Below are 23,234 nucleotides of genomic sequence, written 5' to 3' on the forward strand. Positions count from 1 at the left end.
CCTTGAACTTCCAGCTGAAGAGATGTCCTGCAGTTTTTGTTCCAACCCACAGCAAAACCCAAATGATGTTTTCTGAAAAACATCAGGCAGAGAACACAAACAGCTGGCACAGCCAACATGAAATCTAGTCCTCAGCCACCCTTACCAGAAGAGGAAAGGATATGAGGCAACTCACAGTGAGACAGGATCAAGAATAACACGAAACCACACCTTTAGGCAATCTCAACTTAGGTTGCTGCAGTCCTGCTTTTGGTCTGTCTTCTGGAATGCCTGCTCAGCTCTGAGAACTTACTCAACACAATGCCAACCAGGAAGAAATATAGGGGTGAGTTAGCAATCAGGTCGGCTCCCCAGCCTTCCTCATCGCATAACTTTCTGAATGCTGAAAGCAGCAAAGGGAGAAGTGTGCTAGTCCAGTTTTTCACCCACTTTATCTGCCATGGGACTACACCATACTCAGCTCTCCAGCAGCCCTACTAATTGAGAGTAAGTGCATGCGAAAATGGATTTTATGATCCTCTTTCCCTACTTCGCACTGCAGCTAGAGGGAGACAGCAGTGTACTCTTAGCAGGAGGATATTTCTCTTTTCTGATATTGATTTGCATATTGCAGCAACTGTAACCCTACTTGCATGTATTTATTTATCATCATTAAAGATGATTGAAAATATGCCATGCCAGTTAGACCTTACAGTGTTGGAAGTCTGAGAAATTCCTACTGCAAAAGTACGGCCAGAAATTACTATGGCAGTAGCTCTAATTCAAAAGCTTCAATTCATGATAGATAAGGAATAAGTAACTTCTTACAAACTGAATTAAAACCTGAAGACACGCACCTGCCAGTTTGCCACAGCATAAACTGAAAACCACCAGGACTTGGGATGTCTGCCTACCAGGAAGTTTTTCCACTGGAACTACTATTAACAGAGAAAAAATGAGAGACAAACTATCAGGTTGTCAACATACTGATCATTCAAAACAGAGACACTTCTGGGACACTGCAGAAAACAGACCAAAATGCAAGCACTTAGGCAACAAAAGGGACTGGAAGTGTTCCAGTTACACACCCATCTGGCAGGATTTGCTACAGAAGCTCTTGCTTTAGATTAGTCCATTTTCCTAGTGCTTTTATTGCATCTTGGCCTTCTTGCATCAGCTGGAAGAGGCAGATCATGGGTTCTGGTAACAGACTTACTGGCGAGAATCATTATTTTCTTGCTTCTTTTGTGGAACACTTTTAGAATGCATGCTTTAAAAACTTTTTCCATTTTCCTCAAAACTGTGAAACACACCCAAGTGCGTTGAGGCATTTAACCAAGTTATAACTGCTTCACACTTAATGATCTCCACAAACTTCTATTGTTACTGAGCTTCAAAGAAATAAGTGGATCTCAGTAAAGCTTCAAAACAAGCTCTTTGAGCGGCAGCCATGAGATGCGTGACAACTCATCTGCAGAGGGTTCTGCCGTACACCCTAAGACTGGTCCAGCAAAAAACTGCTAGCACAGCTGGGCTGGGCTGCATTGTGCAGTCTCAAATCTGGACAGTGCTGCCTATATTGGGGTCCAGTCTAGGAGAAGGTTTGTGCAGAACCCAGCATTTGAAAATATGCCACGCCAAATAGACCTTTTAGGGTCGGTAGTCTGAGACACCATCAGTCCCCAGCTCTAACCTGAGCCAGAGGGCTTTCTCCCTCACACTTAGGGGCTTGGGAAGTACTTTCTCCTCAGTCACAGACCTAGACTCAGCAATGATAAGTTCAGACTTCACTGCCAGATTACAGGCTTCTATGGCTGCAACAAATCATGGCACCCCTGTGCTGCCCTTGGTATGTGTGAGTATACGGAAGAGGAACAAGTAGTCCTGTCTACAAGTAGGAAAGAACATAATCCCTCAAAACAGACCAGAAGCAGGCTGTGCTGCAAGATTTCAGCAATTCCTCAAGGGTAACAGCATAGACCACATCAGCCTGAGCTGACAAAAAGGGTAATGCCTTTTCTCTCCTCCTCCTTGCACAGCTGCAGCACTAGGGAGCATACTCTTTTCCCCCCTGTACAAGCACCATTAAAGAAAAACCTAATAAACCTTACTTTGCATAGCAATGCTATAATTGTTCAGGGCATTTCAGATGTGTCACTTTTTTCTGGTCTGCCCTACAATCTTCTCTATGCTTCATATGTGCAAAACTGACTACAGATAGTGTTATTTCTGGATAGTAAATCAGGAAAATTCCCAATTTCAGTGACAACCCTGAAAGGCACAGAAGGAATAAAACGCTCCAGCAGAAATAAAATTCAACTAGAACCCCCAGGCTTTTGGGTTACAAAGTTTCAAAATAAAAAGATAACCAAATCTTCAGGAACTTACTTTCCTAATTAAACATATGCTCATAAAAAGCAGTTGTGGAAGGTACAGTGGCATGGGCTTCCCACACTAATATAGTACATACAAATATAGAACTAATTAATCAGGGAAGCTTACCTCCTGAATTAAGTTTCATTATCATAAGCAAAGAAAGTCATTTCTGCACAGCAGTTTGCATGATTTGCAAGATCACTGAAAACCCTTATAAAAGACTACATGTGAAAGGACTCCAAGTATCATATAAAGTATATTTATTATTACATGAAGTACCAGCATAATTCAGCCCTGCAGAGAACAAAAATTTAAACTGACCTCAAGGAAACACAACACAAATAAACAGGACTTCAGTTTATTTACACAGGTAACAACCACTTCTTTTCTAGTGAAAGTGACCAGTACAGTGTTACTGAGCATTTTCCAAATGCACTTGAGCCAAGAATGCGGATGGTGTTCAGAACTGACCAAAGTCCCCTCCCAAGGAGACCTGGAAGGAGCCCCAGTTCTTCACACCAACCAGCTGGCAAAAACATCCCATTTCCAACTGTGATCTGGCAGACAAGGTTATGTTCAGGAGGCAAATAGCTTCTGCCCTTCCCCCCGGATGCCATATGTCACTTCCACTGATGGCACGAGCTGGAAGGAGCAAGTGAAGACAGGATGCAGCACACGACCAAAAACTGGCTTTCACCAGCATGCCATGTTACTGCCAACAGGTGGAAGCAGAACTAGTGCTCAGCACTCAGATTCAGGTTTAAGCCAAGCCATTTTCATCTGAATCACCTGTAAGGTTCCTAGAGGAACTATATTATCTTGGATACTATATTGAAAGGCAATATTAAATCAATCAAACACAAAAGTATGGCATATACCTAGCATCTTTGTATTTTGGGATATTTTTCTAGAGGGAAAAAAACAGCACTGTCATGCTTTCAAAAGCATGTGTAACTGTTAAAATCACATTGAAGGTGGAGTAGCAGAAGTAGGAGCTTTTAATCTCATGGGTGTGTCTCTATGGTGGAGTTAAATGAAGCACTGAACCACCATGTGAACATAACTGGATAAATTTATCCCAAGCACGAGGGGCCCCACTTCAGGGCCATAAATTAATACCTACAGCAGTACAAGTACTCCTTTCTTTTTTTGGTGCATCATCGAGCCTTCCTTATTCACACTTAGGGCTTTCCGTGCTACAGTTAGACAACTGACTTAGCCGCTCCTGTACACTGCAGAACACGTTTCTGTTGGAAGCATGTAAGTCCATGGGAAGGTGCTGGAGGACTTTCAATTCTTGATAATAATTTAACCTGCATCTTCACAGACTGCAGGTTTCAGTCTATAGTCCCTAGTAAGCCAGAAAGACTGTACTGAAAGCAGCATTATACCTGTATCGGACAGGCACTCCGTAAAAGGGAAGAAGATCAGATAAAACCCTCTGAACGAGCTGTGGATAACTCTTCTGTGAAGACATCACTGAAAAGCTGTCTTCACCTCCAAAAGCACCAGCCGCTTACTCACCCAGAGTGCACTCTCTGAAATAGACATGCACAGATGCCATCAGCAAGTCCCAGAGCAACTCATTTACTTTATTACAGTAAGGGAGAAATGCAAAGCCAAATTTTTACAAGGGTATCTAGTTCCTAAATCAAAACACAAATTTCTTGTGGGATTTAAAAGACTGCAGATTCCCACTGACTTCAAATTAGTCAGTCCATGGGAAATCTTTAAGCCCCATGCTTCAACTAAACACATCCTCAAAGGTTATGAATAAAGGCAGACACAATTTAGAAAGGAATTCAGTTCTGGCATGCAGTTGTTAGTAGTTGATCAGCAGTTCTTCATAACTGAAAGAGGGATTATAGCTGTTCCACTCAAGGAATATATTTGGTCTCAGAAGAGAAAAGTAATATACACTGAAAAGAAGCAGCCTGTGCATGTGTGTCATGCTCAGCCTGAGGTTCATTTTCTCTTGGAATACAAACAGTTACAAACTTCTTACACAATCTACCCATCAGTGATCACCAGAAATTCCCCAACTGTCAAAACAGATTCTGCCATCATCTGTCACTCACATTCTGCTGTAGATGACTTCACTGACTGTTTCATGTGCCTATCTCATTCTAAAAAATGCTGTACTTCTGAGTGTCTGTAACACTGAATTTAAACCACCAGAGAAGCCATAGAAAATAAGTGGTAGGAGATACTGTGGAGAGCTGATGTTTAGGGACAATTTAAAGCTGAGAGCCTATGATGAAAGATGGGAACACCAAGTCCCCATCATTGTTGGGCCACTGAGGGTTTTTTTAGTTTCCTTGTGTATAACTTAGAAATACAACTTGCAGGTTATCTATGCATGCAAATACAGCTGTTCTAAGTAGCAACTGTTCCAAAGGGCTGGTGAAAAAGAACAAGTTATAAATAACCAGCACTACAGAATACGCTTAAAACGCAGCTTTTCTCAGCTGAAAGACAAAAGAAAATGAACTGACATAAAACTGAAACTCTCACTTGCTTAACTTAATTTTATTTAAGACCACAACAGACAGGTAAACTTACCAAGGATAATGGTGCTAAATGTTGTATTAAGGCCTTTTCTATTTTTCACTTGGCCCTTTAAGGCTTTAACACGGTTTGTTTCATTCCGTTGTACCTTGCTACGTGTACAGTAGCCCTCTACTTTAGAAAGCAACTAAAAGGAGAAGTCAGTTCTTACCATGGCTGTGGTAAATTCAGGAGTCCTTTCTGTATGACACATCCTGTTCAGAGCTATAGAAATGCAAACTACTGAAAAAGCAGTCACAGTCTTTCTTCTGTATTGCTCTCAGAAATCATTTATCTAGCTCCATTCAACCTGTTCTCCACTGGTAAATATACTTTCACAATGTCTGCTCATACAGATAACTCACGATGAATTTTACATCTTTATTTTAAGAGATCATAATCCGCATTTGTCCCATCACTTCAAATGCTATGCAGCACATTGTTTGAAAACTAGCTCTAATACCCTGATGCACTTAACAGAGAAGGTAGCATTTCAAAAGCCTGTAACTTGCAATAATCCAACAAATGCCTGCATATGGACTACCTATCCAGGTGCCTCACTGATACCTCTGGGAGATTTAGTAAAAAAGCACTGCAAAAGCATATTCTTATTATCAACTTTATAGAAATGGCTGGAAATTCACACTGGCATTGGGGCTCACAGGTCCCCCCTGCTAGATGTTGTACAAGCCTCTCGGCTAAGGGAGAAGCCCAGGGAAGCTCTTGCTGTACAGCAGAGCTACAAACCGCTATGAGAGACCAGTGCTTGAGCTGGAAAGAGAACCCAGGTCTCACATCACACATATCCACTCCATACATGATCTCCATGCATCTGCTGTTCTTCTCCTAATTCATAAACAAACTGATGGGATACTAGTCTTCCTGTTGACAGGCAGCCTGACGGAATTACATTTACAGTATCAATATTGTGATCTGGTTATAAAATTTACAGCTGGCCTGGCAATCTAAGTATTTGTGAATATATTGTTTCAAATCCCATCATTTCTTAATAAATCCAGAAGTTGTCCACAAGCACTAACTATGAACAGAAAAAAGAAACTTGATATCAGGATTGTAGCTTTCCTTCCAGACTCATCATCATTACTTTTATTTTAGATGCAGATCACATGCAGGTGCTTCAAAATGAAATATTTTTTTTTTTTAATGTTGAAGATGTGCCATGTATTTTTCTTAGGTTTCTAATGCTGCATTTTAACAGAAGTCTGGAATCGATATCCAGAGTCAAAAGGAGCTTTATACGCACCCCATCGAAACGTTACAACACACTCTACGCATTCAGACACAAAGATTCTGTATTCATAATATCTCACATCCCTGACATGCCTCTCTTGAGACCATGGCTATAATCAACTCCGTTCTGTACACCATCTGCATTATTAAACTACTCAGCATTTCTTGCTCCAACTCATCACTTGCAACATAGTGCTGCTGAAATACAAAGCTCTTTCAACATGAGTTCCACCGACATTGAGACTAGACTTTTTTTTCTTTTTTTATAGTTGCCCTTGACTTTGAAAATGGACAGGAATAATGCATCAGGAAAATTTCTTCTGCTCCACAAGAAGACCTATCGTTTGGAACAGGGATTCTCCAGTTATGATGCTACAGAAACATCAGTGGCGATTCGGCAGCACCTAGGGATGCCGAATGGGGAGAGTAGGGGTGTCCAAAAAGTACAATAAGTGATGGATACAAGTGCTGCATAATCACAGAAAGCAGGCGCAGTATTTCAAGTGTCTGACAAAACAGAAATGGAAAAAAAAATAAAAATCAGGAAGTACAGAGAAAAAGGTGGTAAAAAAAAACCCTAATTGTTCTAAGAGACAAGGTGAAGTAGAATAAAGCTTGTGGTTGCTCTCTTCTTTGGTAGTCATTTTTTGCTCCTACAAACAGCTACAATGCCAGGAAGCATGCCTCCTTTTATAATACCAGGGAAAACATTTTTGTCAACTGCTAGAATCAAGAATATCAGTTTTGAAAAAAAGCCCTTTTGGGTTTAAGAGGGAAGTCTGCATTAGTGTTCACAACCACAGAACTTCCAAGAAACTTACACAGAAGCATAAATCACTTGAAGAACAATTTAGCATCCTAGAATTCAGCATATTTAAGGAAAACCAGAAAGAAACTGCAAGAACACAGTTGAACCCCGGTACTGCTTCACTGCATTTCTGTGTGCCTGTAAATGCTTATAAATGTGCAATTCACAAATGCTCTGTGAAATCCACGGAAACTATTTCTGTGTAGAACATCTTCCAAGAAAAGTTCACTTTCACACAAGTGACTGTACTGGCTCTCTGAAGATTTTGCCATTTTGTATGCCAAGATTCTCCTCAGGCACATTGCACAACATGTTTCTAAAGCCCAGTAAGCTGACATTGACAATTTCTAGCCTAAATCTGCATGAATTCTAAAAGCAACAATGCTGAATTCTACAAACAATGATAAGACGCTAAACCCATTTTATTATCAGTTATTTAATGAACTATTTATTAGTCAATCATTGCTGTTATGGAGAATTCCCTACACAGCCCCACACAACAGTGATAATACAAAATAAAATCGTAAGGGTCATTGATTCATAGAACTTCAGCATAAGAACCTGAAGACAAGCAAACTCCCTAATGTAACACAACAGTGAAGTTTTAAGGAGATTTGTATGACAAGCATACCAGCCAATCTGTTCGAAAAAGAGATCATAAAGAAAAAAAAATTAATGGCTTACTTATGCCAAACAAACTCTAAGTACTCTATACTTATTTATGGCTCAATTCAAAAGGAATTGAGCAATTAAATAATAAAAAAAATAACAGGGTATGCAGATCTGGTCACTATAGTGTGGAGAACATACCATTTAAATACAAATATCAATGGTTATAGTAATTTTTTAAACACCACGACTATCTACAGCACTGTAGAAAGGCTTTCCTGGTATATTTTAGCATGTCTCTAATTGCCCAACTCTTTAAACGTTCTGAAATGTTTAAAAATTAAGCTGAATTTAAGAGACCTGCAATCCACCTGCAGCAGCTTAATACAAATGAATAAAAACTAAGCACCCTCTTCAGAATGGAAAAAAAACCCTTGAGACAGATGATCAAACACAGATACATTGAGTTTTGCAAGAAATCAGACTACGTCTTCCTCTCTTCACCTTACTTTCACTTTAAGTGGAAGGAAATGTGATAAATGTTGAAGTCTCTAGTTTTGTCAGACAGTTTTCCAACAGTTTCTAGGGCCAATTTGACACTTGCTTCTCAAAAAGCAATTTTTTTTTTTTTTTCTGAAATCAAGCAGAATTTAAACCATGCAAGCAGAAATGCCAGAATAGGCTCATTCTTAGTAGCTGGTGCTTGAATGGTTCAATTGTACATAGCTGAGACCTATTCACTAGTCATATGCACTGCTAATTATGTCTTAGCATTTAAGGACCATCAGTTGACTGAAGCTGGCAGAAGATTACTAGTAGGCTAATCTACATTTAGAGCGGATGATGAGTATTTACATTTGAGATTAGTTTTTATTTAATACTCCTTGAAGTTCTCTTTGAAGCAGTGCTTTAGGAGCACTGAACCTACATCACAGATCACCAACAGTTCAGACTGTCACACAAAGCAGAAACAAGATATAAAAAGGGGAATAGAGGACAGGTGTGTTATACTGTAGCACTTCCCCTCCTCAAATCACAGTTGATTTATATGCATTACAAGAGCTGAGAGGTTTATTGTGTTATTTCATTCAAACACAGTTATAAGCTTGATTTTCCAAACCTTCATGAAATCACATAAGTCCTTATTCTTCTAATCTAGTTGACTTCTATACTAAGTCCAGTAAGACTTGATGCTTCAAATAAGACAAATTAACTATTCCTTAATTTGAAAGTACCTTCACTGCTAAATTCTTATATGACATTCAGTGATGCTGTACAATTTTCATTCATTGTTTTTTTTAAAATAACGTGGCATGCAGACCACCTTTATCAATATTACTAACGGGACATTTGATCACTGAAAGCACACAGCGAGGAGAGGACAAGAAAGGGAACAGGGAAGGAGTTTAGGTCACCTACAAACACTCCCACCACCCTGTTAAGCAGTAAATACAAAAAAAAATCTGTGCAATAGTTACACCCTCCATGGCCATTTTAGTTTTGTTTCCTACACTTTTCTTCATTTGTATTCTTTATAGAGCTTCTGTTCTTTAATACTGTTCTGTTCCTAACCTGAGAGCCATTTCTTCACTAGCTTGAAGTTTCTGGAGAACAACTAGTTTTTAAAAACACACTGGGAGCGTGCATGCAAAATGTAACAGGAATGAATAAACAAGTATGAAAACCCACTGATCCTTCTAGACCTAAGTTAAGCCCTGAAGTCAGCAGCACTTTTTGGATCACAGCCGGTTTATGACTCGTCAGCTCAGACAGTACAGAGTATATGTGGAGTAGACAAACTTCATCCTGCTCTCTTCAGTCAAGGAGCTAGATGTTTCTCTCCTGGTTCTTTATCTGTTTGTGGGCTTTGCTGCTAAAGCAGAATAGGAAAGTATTTTTCCTGTTTTGCAATACTCCCTCACCCAAACAGTACTGAAAGAAACGTTTCCATCATTACACAGTTTGTTCAAAAGACAGTGAAATACGCAAGTTATATTACATAAGCGTGCAGTTATGTAGTACTATAAGCCAGACGCCTATACTGCCAACATTAAAAGGGGCCCTCTTCAAGTCAAATCTCCCATTACCAGAAGCCTCTGTGAACTACTGAGACTCCGCCTACTGCACAGCTCGGAGTCTAAAAATTAACCAACGTCAGAGGCACAAAACCATTGTGGATAACCCAACTCCGTGAGCCTCAATACGAGACAGCTTTGGCCACACAACCGGACAAGAGCCTCAGCCTTCACCTGCCTTGGGATAAAGAGGTGTCAGGGTGCTTTATATCTGAAGTCTCCCTTATCTGTATGTGGAGACTATAGGATTTGTAGTGAAGCTCCATGCCCGTTCTATTATCATCTGCAAGGACAGCTCCTTTGACTTCGGAGAACATCACTTCTAATGACACAGCTCTGCAAGAGGCACAAGGAATACGCCGTGACTGCACACTTCAGAATCACCCACCTCGCTGAACCAAAAGCAGCAGTCCATGAGTCCAACGGCTTTTGCAGTTTCAAAGACACTACATGCATATATATATGTCCATGCTGAAGAGTCTTTCGTGGATACTGGCTACAATCCCACCGGGGGGTTGGGGTTTTTTGGGGGGCATTGAGTGTTGTGGGTTTTCTTCTCCCCTTCTCCCCCCTCCCTGGGAGGGGGCGAAACTACCACATCAGCCAAAACTTTTTAAATGTTCATTTTTTGCATGTGTAATACTTAACATATGCATAAACCATGCCACACAGTAAGCTGAAAATTGTAGGTCAGGTCAATTTCCTGCTTCTGAATTTTAAGCCAAAAGATATTAATTCAGTACTGTAATTTTAGTTTTACAAAGCCTTTAAAAATCTAGCAAGCAAGCCTTTTTATTCTACATTCATGCCATGTATCTGTCAGTAAAACAGGGAATTTTTTTGTTATTGCTTTTGAAAATGGGGCCAAGTAAATCATAACACACAACCTCGAGTAGCCAGACCTTCCAGTGAAGGTGCTACCATATTATCACTGGGAAAGCTGGCAGGCTGCAGAGAGAGGACGCAGCACTGGGCTTTCACACGAACTAACCGGATCGGTGCGTGTAGCCCTTTGTTCAAGCCAATCCATCATCAATGTTTTATGCAACCAACATCCAAGGCACAAACTTCCAGGCACAAGCACGCCGAGCATCCCAGACACTGTGTCAGCACAAAGTAATTTTGGCTGGTGCCAAATCTGCTTTTCAGAGCTCCTGGGGCCTCACAACTCCTGCCTGTCTCAGCCAGAGCTCAGCATCTTGGTAAAAACTTGGATCACTGCACTTTGTTGGGAGACTGGGACATAAAAAAAAAAAAAAAAGCCAGGTCATGTTTAACCAACAGGTTAAGCAATAGCCACAACTGCGACAGGCGCTGATTCAGACCACGCTTGACAGCGAGCACTGGAGGGGGTGACACGAGGGCTGCGGAGGGGGTGACTGGAAAGCGACAGAGGAGGGCGACACGAGGGGAGGTGACACAAGGGCTACGGGGGGGGGGATGTGACACAAGGGCTACGGGGGGGGGTGACGTGACATAAGGACTACGGGGGGGGGGGGGGGGGGGGGTGACACAAGAGTTACCGGGGGGGGTTGTGACACAAGGGCTACGGGTGGGGTGACACAAGGGCTACCGGGGGAGGGGTGTGACATAAGGGCTACGGGGGGGGGTGACACAAGGGCTACCGGGGGAGGGGTGTGACATAAGGGCTACGGGGGGGGGGTGACACAAGGGCTACCGGGGGAGTGTGACATAAGGGCTACGGGGGGGGGTGACACAAGGGCTACCGGGGGAGGGGTGTGACATAAGGGCTACGGGGGGGGTGACACAAGGGCTACGGGGGGGGGGTGACACAAGGGCTACCGGGGGAGTGTGTGACACAAGGGCTACGGGGAGGTGGGGGGACACACAAAGGCTACGGGGGGGCGGCCACGACACATAAAAGACTCTGACGGACTCTCGCCTTCCCACGCCCGCTCGCAGCGGCTCAGCGGGACCGGAGCTGACCCCGCCGCGAGGGGGAGGAGGAAAGTCCCGCTCCCGGGACAGGGAGGCGACCAGCGGCGGGCAGGTGGCTCTCACCTGCGTTGTAGAAGCGGTCCAGCACGGCCGTCTCGCCGAAGTCCAGCTTGCCGAAATGCAGGGTCTCCAGCGCGGCTCCCACCGCCTCGCACGCCTCCCGCAGGCTTTGCAGGGCGCCGCTCTCCGCCGCCAGCAGCGGCCCCTGGCTCGCCTCGTTAATCACGTAGGTGACGGCCGTCCTCCTGCCGCCCCCCTTGGCCCGCGACTGGGACCCGGCGGCGCCGTCCTCAGCCCAGAGGGCGCCGCCCGGTTCGGGCAGGAGGATGCGGGCGTCGACGCCCTGCGCCCGCCGGCCGGGCACCTCCTCGCCGGGAGGGCTAGGCACCGGCACGCTGACGATCCTCTCGCCGCTGTCGCTCATCCCGGCGGGGACAAGGCGAGGGGCTCCCCCCGGGGCGCTAGCGGAGGCTGCCGGAGGCGGCGAAACGAGCGCGACCTCCTTGGGTGCCCGCCGCCAGCACCATAGCGCTGCTCCCGCGAGGAACGCCTGGCAGCGCAGCCGCCTCCCTCCGCTCCGCGGGAGAAAGCACACGGCCGCAGGCAGCAACCACTTGTGGGATCGCTCTTCGGCGCCCCCGCTTTAGCCGAGAGACACCTCCGGAGCCGCCGGCGGGGCGGGGCGGGCTGGGGCGGCCCCAGCGCCCGGTCCCTCCCTCCGCCCCCCCTCCCCTCGCCGGGCGCCTCCGTCCCGAGCGGGAGTGACCGCGGAGCGCTCGGCGGTAAACAGTGTCCTGGAACAGGGACTTTTACCCATTACTGTTATTTTTTTTTGGTAGTGACTTACGTGCCTTAAATAGCCCGTCAAGAATAAGCGCATCGGGTGTTTGCGCCCAGTTGAGAGCAGCGTCGTGATTTAATAATCATTAGCTTGTCTTCTACTATTATTCTCGCCCAAATCCCCTTCTTTCTGTGTTCCCAAACGTCTTCGCGTCCACTGAAGGGTTTGTGGTTACTTTCGGCAACATCAGCCTCATGCTTTTCAAGGGCTGCGTCTGGAAACTGGAAAACTACCCATCTATTTCAATTAAACATGTTGGGTTTCTTACATTCAGTAATTTGCCTGTCAAGAACACCTGAGCACTTGATAATTAACAAAAATATCACATTGTGGGAAAGGAAATGAGTTGGAATAGCTAGAATATAGCCAAAAGTTGTGTTTGCTTTGTATGGCAGCCCATTTGGTCAAGGAAAAGATCCTTTGACATTTGAAAAAACACGAAATACAAAGGGAGAACACCCCAAACTTTCAGATTGCTTGCAGGCCAAGAGGGACTCTCTAAGGAATTCAAACTGATTTGGAAAGGAAATTACATGTAGACTTCTGCAGCCTGTTTTTTTAAACAGAAATACTGTGAAATTGGACGGTTTATTCAAAATTTTTTTTTTAATTTTCTTAGAGGTTTCTATTTATATAGGTACAGGGGGAAAGTAGGAAAAATAGTACTCTACATATGTCTAGTTATGTTTATATGTTATATCAATAGGTCCATCCTGTTGAAATGGATCTCATTAATGGTAATTAACTTGTTGGCACGAAGCTGGCTCCTGTATCATTGTTTTCCATGACTTCTGTCAACAGAGGATCAATTCTGGAATAATTAGAAAAATTAGTCACTGCAGTACCTTCAGTAGCTCTGTTTGCTTTTGCATTGAGCAGCCCTCTTCAATGAGATATGCCTGGCATTTGCTTCTAGATAAGAAATGGGTAAATGGAGTGGGAAGATGACGAGGAAAGTAAAGACTAATCTACAGGTAAAAGTTAATATTTGCTAATCTGCCAGATACAGTAGGTGACTGTTTCTTGCCACAGTCTGAATGGCAATTGGTGTTTTCTAAATAACATTATTTTCCACAAAATACGGAATCAGTGTTAATCCATTCAGCATTGCAGTTACATCACCTTACAGGAAGCAAGAACAATAAGTCTCTGTTGTTCTTGAGAACAGCCCGTATTTTTCAAGTGCAGAAGGAAGTCATGGACTGAAAGGAGGCGGAAGCAGCATGCTATTCCACTTAGCACTACTGACTTGTGAGGCTTCCTTCATTGTTAGAACCATGTCTATTCCAAATTCAAGTTAGTTTTTCTATTGATTTGGCTGTAAGTGAGGTCAGGCCCTAAACTGGAACAAAAAAAATATTCAAAATGCTGTTGAATAACACACACAAATTTCCCATATTTTCATGAAGTGAAAACATACCTTTTAATCTGTTTCCACTTTGAAGTGAGTAATTAGACACTTAGGAAATCGAGTTTTAATGTTTGATTTGGAGATAAGAATTTAAAGGATTTCTTATTAATCAAAATAATCCTCCATTTATTATCAGAAGTAAGCTTACCTTGTTCTCTTGTTTCTCAAGTGATGTACATTAACATCTTTCGCAGCAGATGGTTTGCATACAATCACAGTTCAGTATTGTCCTGTTCCCACTCAGTTTTTTCTAACAACAAAAAATCGTAACAAGCACTTAGCTGTCAATTTGTTGAAATAACAACCCTCTCTTCACTACATGTTTATACAGCTCTATATCATTGGCCTCTAAGTTTAAACATAATTATAATTTTAACATCCAAGATTTTGCCAACTTTATTAGTTGCAAATACAAATGCAAATTTTGATAAGTGAGAAACAGTATATGACAGATGCCACAGGCTTCATTTAGACACTCAAACTAGTATAAACAAAATCCAAGACCAAGAAAGGTAGTTCCAATGTGTTCGGATTTATAGAGATGATATTTAAAACATATGTGCGTTTAACATAACTGTCCAAATTACATTTTACATGTATTATGGCCATCAGCATCCAGTAGAGAGAGAAAAGTTATTCTAGACTAATCCTTATTTTTAATTTTGTTTTTGATGATGTTGATAGAATTGGCAGAATGGACTAAAATACATCGCTACAGATATTGGGGATAAAGTGCTAAATTTCATCCATCCATACTGTAAGACCTTCTTATTTAACTCCAGGATAATATATAGGAATGAGAGATTGGAGATACACTGTAAACTCCTCATTGATAAGCAGGACAAAGAAGTTTGTAGGACTCATGTCCAGTATGCTTCAATTACAGTGGGGGAAAAAAAAAAAGAATAAAAGGAATGTAAAGAAATTTGTGTATGCAAAAATCCAAATGAAGTCTTGAAAGTACATAAACTGATGCAATTTCTTGAAGTTTCAGACTGTAACTCTCACAAGCAGTAGGAGTCATTAAACTGAAATAAAAAACTTCTTTCTGAAAATTATCCTAAAAAGTTAGACTAAGTATATCACTGTAGACAATATAAAGAGGGCAATATCTTGCTATGAGGCAGTCTTTAAAAAGTGATAAATCTACTATACTGAACCTTTAAAGCAATATTTAAGTAAAAAGGGGCACGTAAATAGAGACCGGTGTCCATTGTGTAGGGATGTAATCGACCATGAAACAGTAATAACATGAGGAATCTGCTTACCAAATTATGGCACAGTGTATATAAACGGCAGACAGCAAAAGCTGATGGAGCAATGTGGCTACATTGTTGGGTGTAGATAGTTCATCAGCCAGGACTGTCCTTGGGAGCCCTTGTCTTATGAGCATGAAGGATGTGCACTGTTCTTGCTTCGTATCCTTTATCCCCCCAACCACTCTCATGCTTCTTTCTAAATCTCCCTGTCTAAATTTTCCTTTGCTCCAGCATCTTTTGTTCTTCTGACTTCCAGAAAAGTCTCCATGCTAGCTGCCTCTTCCTTCCAACTTCCACAACCCTTACTTTCTGCATATGAGGGCGGCCTTTCCCCTTAGCAGTCATTCCTGTAGCCCCTTTGGTCACTTTGTTTATCTTCATTGTTGCCAGTTTTGCAATCTTGTCAGGAACCTTAAGACAGTAAATGTTTTTCTTAAAGCTTCAACTCATAGAGCTTTATCACTGTATGGGAATTTCAGCTGAGCACATCTCTACATTTCTATTAGTCAATCAACATTCATTGTTATAGAAGAAAATCTTGATAGCATTAAACCTAATAAAATGGCTCAATAACTAAAAGAAAAAAAAGTTTAACGCAGTCTCTGAGTTTCTTTGGTGTTTTAAGCTACATGTTCTTACACGTGAAGGAATAGCTTATAATCTACTTTCTCTGGTAGAAAAGCCCATTTTATAACTTCTTGAAATACTTGGACTCAAGCTTTCCTTAGAAGTGTTTCTGCTGGCCAGGAAGGGTTCCGTAATGTCCCTGTGTATACGGCAGGGACAGATAGCAGTCCAACTCACACCTAGGCTAGCTGTCAGCCAGCAAGCTGAGGAAACACATGAGGGACATGTGTTTGTAATAGAACAAAACTCAGTGGACTGAAAAGGTAAACTGAATGGGAGATACTGCTGTAAGCATCTCAACCACCTAATCTAATGGAAATGAGAGGTATGAAGTGAGCTGAGCTAAGAGAAGTGACTGCAGCATAAACATAGCCTAAAAGTTACATATTTAGCAACTTCCACTTTTGTTTGATTCACTGAAATTATGCTGGATTATGAAAAAAAAAAAATATATATATATCACTGTAGTTGAGGAACTGTTCCCTGCAACCTGTTCCCTGTAATTGGTGTTTCCATGGAACGTGGCTGCCATCTACCGCTGCAGGTGGGATCCGTCTCTTAGCTGTGGAAGAGCCGGGCCGGTAGAACGTTCAGTATTAATAACTGCATAGAAAATACTACTGTATTTGGGGGTCCTCTGTGTTCCTTGAATTTACTCAGCTGCCCAGGGGTTGAGTAGGAAATACAGCCATGTTTAGCAGCTTTGTTTGTTGCACGCTTCTCTCTTTGCTTGTAAAATACTATAGCTTTCTTACCTTTGGTTGAAATCTTACGTGCAAATACTTCCACTTGCTGTGTTATTTTTACTTCCTACTTCTAAGTATCTGCAAAACTCGAACTCTCGAGATTTCCCGTGGGGCGAAAAAAAAGTTTTTGAACTAGTCCTTCTCTCAGGACTTCCTTGTTACCTTTTATCTACTTCTTGTTCTTTATGAATACTCTTAATTTGTCTTTAAAACAAAGCTGGGCCACTGATACGGATGGTTTACTGTTTGTGTAACCTCTCTGTGGAATTTCACTCATTACAAAAGAACAACTAGGTTTGAAAATGCACTTGATGAAACTTTTCCAACGGCAGTGATAAATTGTCCATACAGTAACTGGACTTTACACCATGAAGCACTTGACTCTGTAACACCACCTTGGAAAGGGCCGTGTCCAAATTTACTTTCTGCACTCTGTGGTGGCCATGTATCTTTTCAAATGTTGTTATTGACATCCCAGTTGCAAAGGATAATTACTTTAAAAACACTTGCTCAGAATATTGTCTTCTAACTTGCGTTTTGAAAGCACACAGTGATTTTAAAAGATTCCATAGAGGCTAAAACTGGTCAAATTTGACCTGGAGCAGACAATTCAGCAATGTATTGTTCTGCTCCAGGGTTATAAATCTGATCTCATACAAAGTCAGTCAATAAGCCTATAAATTGTCTGTTGTGAGGCTTTAAGAGCTGCTGTGATAATCCAAAGGATGTATTAATTTGAGCTTCATTTGCACTGAATTTGAATTTATTTGATTCTAAAATCCCAGAGGCTGTTTGATAAACATATTTGTTTTCATTTTTACCACGAGATCAAAGAATTAGAAGAACTGCCTAATTTGGAGATCTATATCTATATCTATATCAGGCTGCCTAAGGCTGGATGGGGCCTTAGGCAGCCTGATCTAGTGGGATGTCCCTGCCCATGGCAGGGGAGTTGGAACTGGATGATCTTTAAGGTCCATGACAATCCAATTTATTCTATGATTCCATGATTCATTCTATGATTCTAAGCTAAACAAGAGTTAAGTTTCATCTAAGAAATTAAGTTTCATCTAAAAAATTGTATTTAAGTCAGAAAAATCATAGAATCATAGAATCATTAGGTTGGAAGGGACCCACTGGGTCATCGAGTCCAACAATTCCTAACACTCCGTAAACCTCAGCACCTCACCCACTTGTCCCTTTAACACCTCCAAGGAAGGTGACTCAACCACCTCCCTGGGCAGCCTGTTCCAGTGCCCAATGACCCTTGTCTCCCTTCAGCCTCCTCTTCTCCAGGCTAAACAACCCCAGCTCTCTCAGCCATGCCTCATTAGACTTGCTCTCCAGCCCCCTCACCAGATTCGTTGCTCTTCTCTGGACACCCTCCAGAGCCTCAACACCCTTCTTGTGGTGAGGGGCCCAGATCTGAACACAGTACTCAAGGTGCAATGTCACCAGTGCCAAGCACAGAGGGAGAATAACCTCCCAGGATCTGCTGGTCACACCATTTCTAAATACAAGCCAAGATGTCCTTGACCTTCTTGGCCCACTGGGCACACTGCTGGCTCGTGTTCTGTTGGCTGTCAACCAACACCCCCTGGTCTTTCTCCTCCAGGCAGCTTTCTAGCCAGACTTCTCCTAGTCTGTAGCACTGCACAGGGTTGTTGTGCCTCAAGTGCAGGACCCAGCATTTGGCCTTCTTTAACCTCATGCCATTGGTCTCAGCCCAGCGGTCCAGCCTGTTCAGGTCCCTTTGCAGAGCCTCCCTACCCTCCCTCAGATCCACGCTTCCAAGTTTGCAGTGTCATCTGCAAACTTGCTAAGGGTGCACTCAATGCCTTCATCCAGGTCATTGATAAAGACATTGAACAGAGCTGGACCCAGTACTGAGCCCTGAGGAACTCCACTTGTAACTGGCCTCCAGCTGGAGTTAATTCCATTTACCACCACTCTCCCGGCCATCCAACCAGTTTTCAACCCAGGAGAGTGTGCACCTGTCCAGGCCCAGAGGCTGACAGTTTCTGAAGCAAAACTATCCCTCTGATAGCATGTTTTCTTTCAGATGGTGTTTTTTATCAGTGTTATTTCTTTGAAGATGATAACGTCTTGTGTGCAGTGTGATCTGTGCTGAACAGACGTGTCTGCCATGACCACCTCTGTCTGCGGCCTCTCCCCATCTCGAATGCAAGGTCAGGCAGAGCTGGAGCCAGCTCCAAATCAGCAAGAGTTTTGACTGTTGCAAAGTTCATAATAACATTAAAATGAGTCCCTGGAAACTAATGGAATATGCACAAGATTTATGTGAAAATTTATCCATATGCATGTTAAGTGGGAAATATATTCTGTAACCAGCTCTTGTCTCGCTGCACACGATTGATGGAGATGGCTCGCTCGTGTTGCCCAGGCCTGATGAAGGATGCTCGCTTTCTAGAAGTCCAAAACCGAGTCTTAGTGAGTTTATTTGCCAGCGTTTTCCCTCCCGCCACCAACGGCATGCCCTTTGCCAGCACCAAAGATGGCGGCGGCGCAGCAGTTTCAACCCGCGCTTCCGGCGCGGGGGCACTTCCGGTGGTGGGCGGGCGGGGGCGATGGGCACGGCGGGTGGAGGTGCCCATACCCTGCGGTTGGCCGGAGTGCACGGCTACGCGGCGGAGTTCTCGCCTTACTGGCCGGGGCGCGTGGCCTGCGCCGCCGCGCAGTACTACGGCATCGCAGGTGCGGGGGGGTGGGTGGGGAGAAAGGCGTTAACGCGGTCGGAGCGCCTGGGGCTGTGGCACTGCGCGTGCGCCCCGCGCCCGCCTCCCGGGTGCCCTGATAAAACACGGGCGGGGGGTCGTGGATGCGGTTTGGCAGCGGGGAGGCACGGTTGGGACTCGATGATCTCAAAGGTCTTCTCCAACGGAACGATTGTCCTGTGATAATCGCATAAATTCTGCTGGAATAACCATTTACATAATGACTCTCACCAATTCATAGAATCATGGAATCATAGAAGGGCTTGGGTTGGAAAGGACCTTAAAGATCATCCAGTTCCAACCCCCCTGCCATGGGCAGGGATACCTCCCACTGGATCAGGCTGCCCAAGGCCCCATCCAACCTGGTCTTGAACACCTCCAGGGGTGGGGCAGCCACACCTTCCCTGGGCAACCTGTGCCAGTGCCTCACCACTCTCATGGTGAAGAATTTCCTCCTTATGTCTGGTCAAAATCTGCCCCTGTCCAGTTTATACCCATTACTCCTCATCCTATTACCACAAGCCATTGTGAATAGTCCCTCTTCAGCTTTCTTGTAGCCCCTTTCAGGTACTGGAAGGTCGCTATAAGCTCTCCTCAGAGCCTTCTCTTCTCCAGGCTGAACAAACTCAACTCTCTCAGCCTGTCCTCATATGAGAGGTGCTCCAGCCCTCTGATCATCTTTGTAGCCCTCTTCTGGACCTGCTCCAACAGCTCCATATCCTTTTGTTGAGAATTCCAGAACTGGACACCATATTCCAGATGAGGTCTCACAAGAGAGGTATAGAGGGGCAGAATCAGTTCACTTAACCTGCTGGCCACGCTTCTTTTGATGCAGTCCAGGACATGGTTGGCCTTCTGGGCTGTGAGTGCACATTGCCAGCTAAAATCAAGCTTCTCATTGACCAGCACCCCCAAGTCCTTCTCTGCAAGGCAGCTCTCAATCACTTTATCCCCCAAAATCAGAAATTGCGCCGACTCTGGTGTAAGACCTTGCACTTGGCCTTGTTGAACCTCATGAGGTTCTCACAGGCCCACTTCTCCATCCTGTCCAGGTCCTGCTGGATGAACTGGTGTGCTGGAGAGGTCTACAGATTTGCACTTTGGTTTGAAGCTCTGTGCTGTAAAGAGATCATTGATTATGACCAATCTTAAAAGTATTCCCCAAAAGATATGTCAAGAAACTATATAAATTATATAAACTATAACTTTGGGGCACAACCACCCTATGCAGTGCTACAGGCTGGGGGAAGAGTGGCTGGAGAGCTGCATGGAGGAGAAGAACCTGGGGGTGTTGATTGACAGCTGACTGAACATGAGCCAGCAGTGTGCCCAGGTGGCCAAGGAGGCCAATGGCATCTTGGCTTGTATCAGAAACGGTGTGACCAGCAGGTGCAGGGAGGTTATTCTCCCTCTGTACTCGGCACTGGTGAGACCGCACCTTGAGTACTGTGTTCAGTTCTGGACCCCTCACCACAAGAAGGATGTTGATGCTCTGGAGCGTGTCCAGAGAAGAGCAACGAAGCTGGTGAGGGGGCTGGAGAACAAGTCTACAAGGAGCAGCTGAGAGAGCTGGGGTTGTTTAGCCTGGAGAAGAGGAGGCTGAGGGGAGACCTTATTGCTCTCTACAACTACCTGAAAGGAGGTTGTGGAGAGAAGGGAGCTGGCCTCTTCTCCCAAGTGACAGGGGACAGGACAAGAGGGAATGGCCTGAAACTCTGCCAGGGGAGGTTCAGGCTGGATATCAGAAAAAAATTCTTCATGGAAAGGGGCACTGGGCACTGGAACAGGCTGCCCAGGGAGGTGGTCGAGTCATGTTCCCTGGAGGTCTTTAAGGAACAGGTGGATGAAGTGCTTAGGGACATGGTTTAGGGAGTGTTAGGAATGGTTGGACTTGATGATCCAGTGGGTCCTTTCCAACCTGGTGATTCTGTGATTCTGTGATTCTATATTCTAATCTCCAGGGAAGATTCAGTGTGTATTCCCCATGCTGTAGATGTATTTGTCCTGTTTGTCTGTAGAGATGTAGTGCAGCTTTAGTGTCAGCATTCCTGAAAGAATTCCAGGTGGTCAGTCAAGGAGCCAGGTAATATTATAAAATGGGTTGTGGAATTTATCTTTTAATATGAATAATATCTAATAAATAGTCAAAGTATCTTGCCAGTGAATGGCCGATGGAATCACAGAATCATGGGATAGTTTGGGTTGGAAGGGACCTTAAAGATCATCCAGTTCCAACCCTTCTGCCATGAGCAGGGACACCTCCCACTCGATCAAGCTGCTCATCCTTGAACATTTCCAGAGATGGGCCATCCACAGCTTCTGTGGGTAACCTGTGCTGGAGCCTCACCACCCTGATCCTGAAGAATTTCTTCGCAATGTCTAATCTAAATTTTCCCTTCTTCAATGTAAAGCAATTCCCCCTCTTCTTACCACTACAAGCCTTTGTAAACAGTCCCTTTCCAGCTTTCCTGTAGCCCCTTCAGGTACTGGAAGGTTGCTATAAGGTCTCCCTGAAGCCTTCTCTTCTCCAGGCTGAACAACCCCAGCTCTCTCAACCCCAGCAGATTCTATGATTCTGGTTTGGTGGTGGTTCTCATCAGACCCCCCATAGGGGAGTCCTGGTGTTGTGGGATCGGGGATAATTACAGCAGCAGAGATGTGAAGTGGGTGAATGAAATCTCTGAAAAAATGTTTTCTTCTTAACATTTTAACTGTTTCGTTGCAGTCACTGAACATCTGGACAGGCCCCTAGCAAAAAGAGCTTTGGGACCTCTTCCATTTTCAGTGAAATAGTGCTTCTGGAAGCATTCCCTTTAAATACGGTTCCTAAGTGTGGAATTACTTTGACAATATCCCAGTTATATGGGAAAGCAGTACTCTTGAATGTTACCATAGAATGTTTTGGATTGGGAAAGACCTTAAAGATCATCCAGTTCCAACCCCCCTACCATGGGCAAGGACACATCCCACTAGATCAGGCTGCTCAAGGCGCCATCATACCTGGCCCTGGACACCTCCAGTGATGGGGCTTTCACGACTTATCTGGGCAGCCTCTTCCAGTGCCTCGCCATTTTCACAGTAAAAAATTTCTTCTTAATATTTTATCTAAATTTTTCCTCTTTTGGCTTAAATCCATAACCCCTCGTCCTATAACTGCCTTCCCTGATCAATAGCCCCTCCCCAGCTTTCCCGTAGGCTCCCTTTAACTACTGGAAAGCTGCTGTTTTCTCAGAACTGAATTATTTGATTCACTTCTGGTGAGCTGTGTTTGAATTTCTGGATTCTCCTTTCAGGAAAGGAAATAAGAAAATAAATGAAAAAAATTATGTCTGTTGTGTTATCAAAAAGATAGAAAGGAGGCTCATGGGGAAAATGCACAATTATACTTTATAAGCAATGTCTTTCATTTGCATCCTCAGCTATGGGCGTGTTGGTGTAAAACAAAAAACGATCTGATGTAAATTATTTATTCTTTTAGAGAATGTGAGATAACGGGATGGTTTTTTATGCAACTAGTTGTTTGGCCTCCTGAAGTTCAGATGCCCTTTGCATTTGCCCACCGTAGCAACGGCAGAACACAGTAGTTTCATTTTACATGGGGAAGCTAGTTCTGATATTTTGTTTTATTTTGCTGGTTTAGGTTGTGGAACTTTGGCAGTGCTGGAACAAAATGAAGCTGGGGTTGTTCTGCTCAGGAGGTAACATGGGCTTGAGTTTTATTTTTGCAAGAGAATAACTTATTATGTAGATATGAGTACAAGACCCAATCCAAATATTTTGTGGTATTGTTAGCGATAAAAAGTATCCACTGAATATGTGTCTTTGCATTTACATACAAATGTATTCATTTGTGTTTATATAGAAACGACATGTTTACATTGCATAGTTTTTGTTATAGGAAGCAATGTAGAAAACTAACAGTACAACTTAAAAGCCTCTGTGCCCTAGCTTGAAATTAAAAATTTTAGCTTTTTAGGAACAGTATGTTGCCTTGTGAATTTATACCCTTGT

At 43.5% G+C, this 23,234-nt stretch overlaps 2 protein-coding genes across 2 annotated transcripts in view; one reads left to right on the forward strand and one right to left on the reverse strand.

The window, feature by feature from the left end:
- MAP3K5 (mitogen-activated protein kinase kinase kinase 5) overlaps positions 1-12,309 on the reverse strand; it is a 106,749-nt gene extending 94,440 nt beyond the window's left edge. Inside the window, exon 1 of the mRNA XM_054061142.1 lies at positions 11,668-12,309. Coding sequence (XP_053917117.1) covers positions 11,668-12,028 — 361 coding nt within the window. The 5' untranslated portion in view covers positions 12,029-12,309. The remainder of the gene's footprint in view (positions 1-11,667) is intronic.
- Positions 12,310-19,067: 6,758 nt separating this feature from the next.
- Positions 19,068-23,234, forward strand: part of PEX7 (peroxisomal biogenesis factor 7) — a 42,926-nt gene continuing 38,759 nt past the window's right edge. Inside the window, exons 1-2 of the mRNA XM_054063682.1 lie at positions 19,068-19,203; positions 22,864-22,921. Coding sequence (XP_053919657.1) covers positions 19,077-19,203; positions 22,864-22,921 — 185 coding nt within the window. The 5' untranslated portion in view covers positions 19,068-19,076. The remainder of the gene's footprint in view (positions 19,204-22,863; positions 22,922-23,234) is intronic.

The sequence above is a fragment of the Cuculus canorus genome, chromosome 3 (genome assembly GCF_017976375.1).
Source record: "Cuculus canorus isolate bCucCan1 chromosome 3, bCucCan1.pri, whole genome shotgun sequence".
Lineage (NCBI taxonomy): Eukaryota > Metazoa > Chordata > Aves > Cuculiformes > Cuculidae > Cuculus > Cuculus canorus.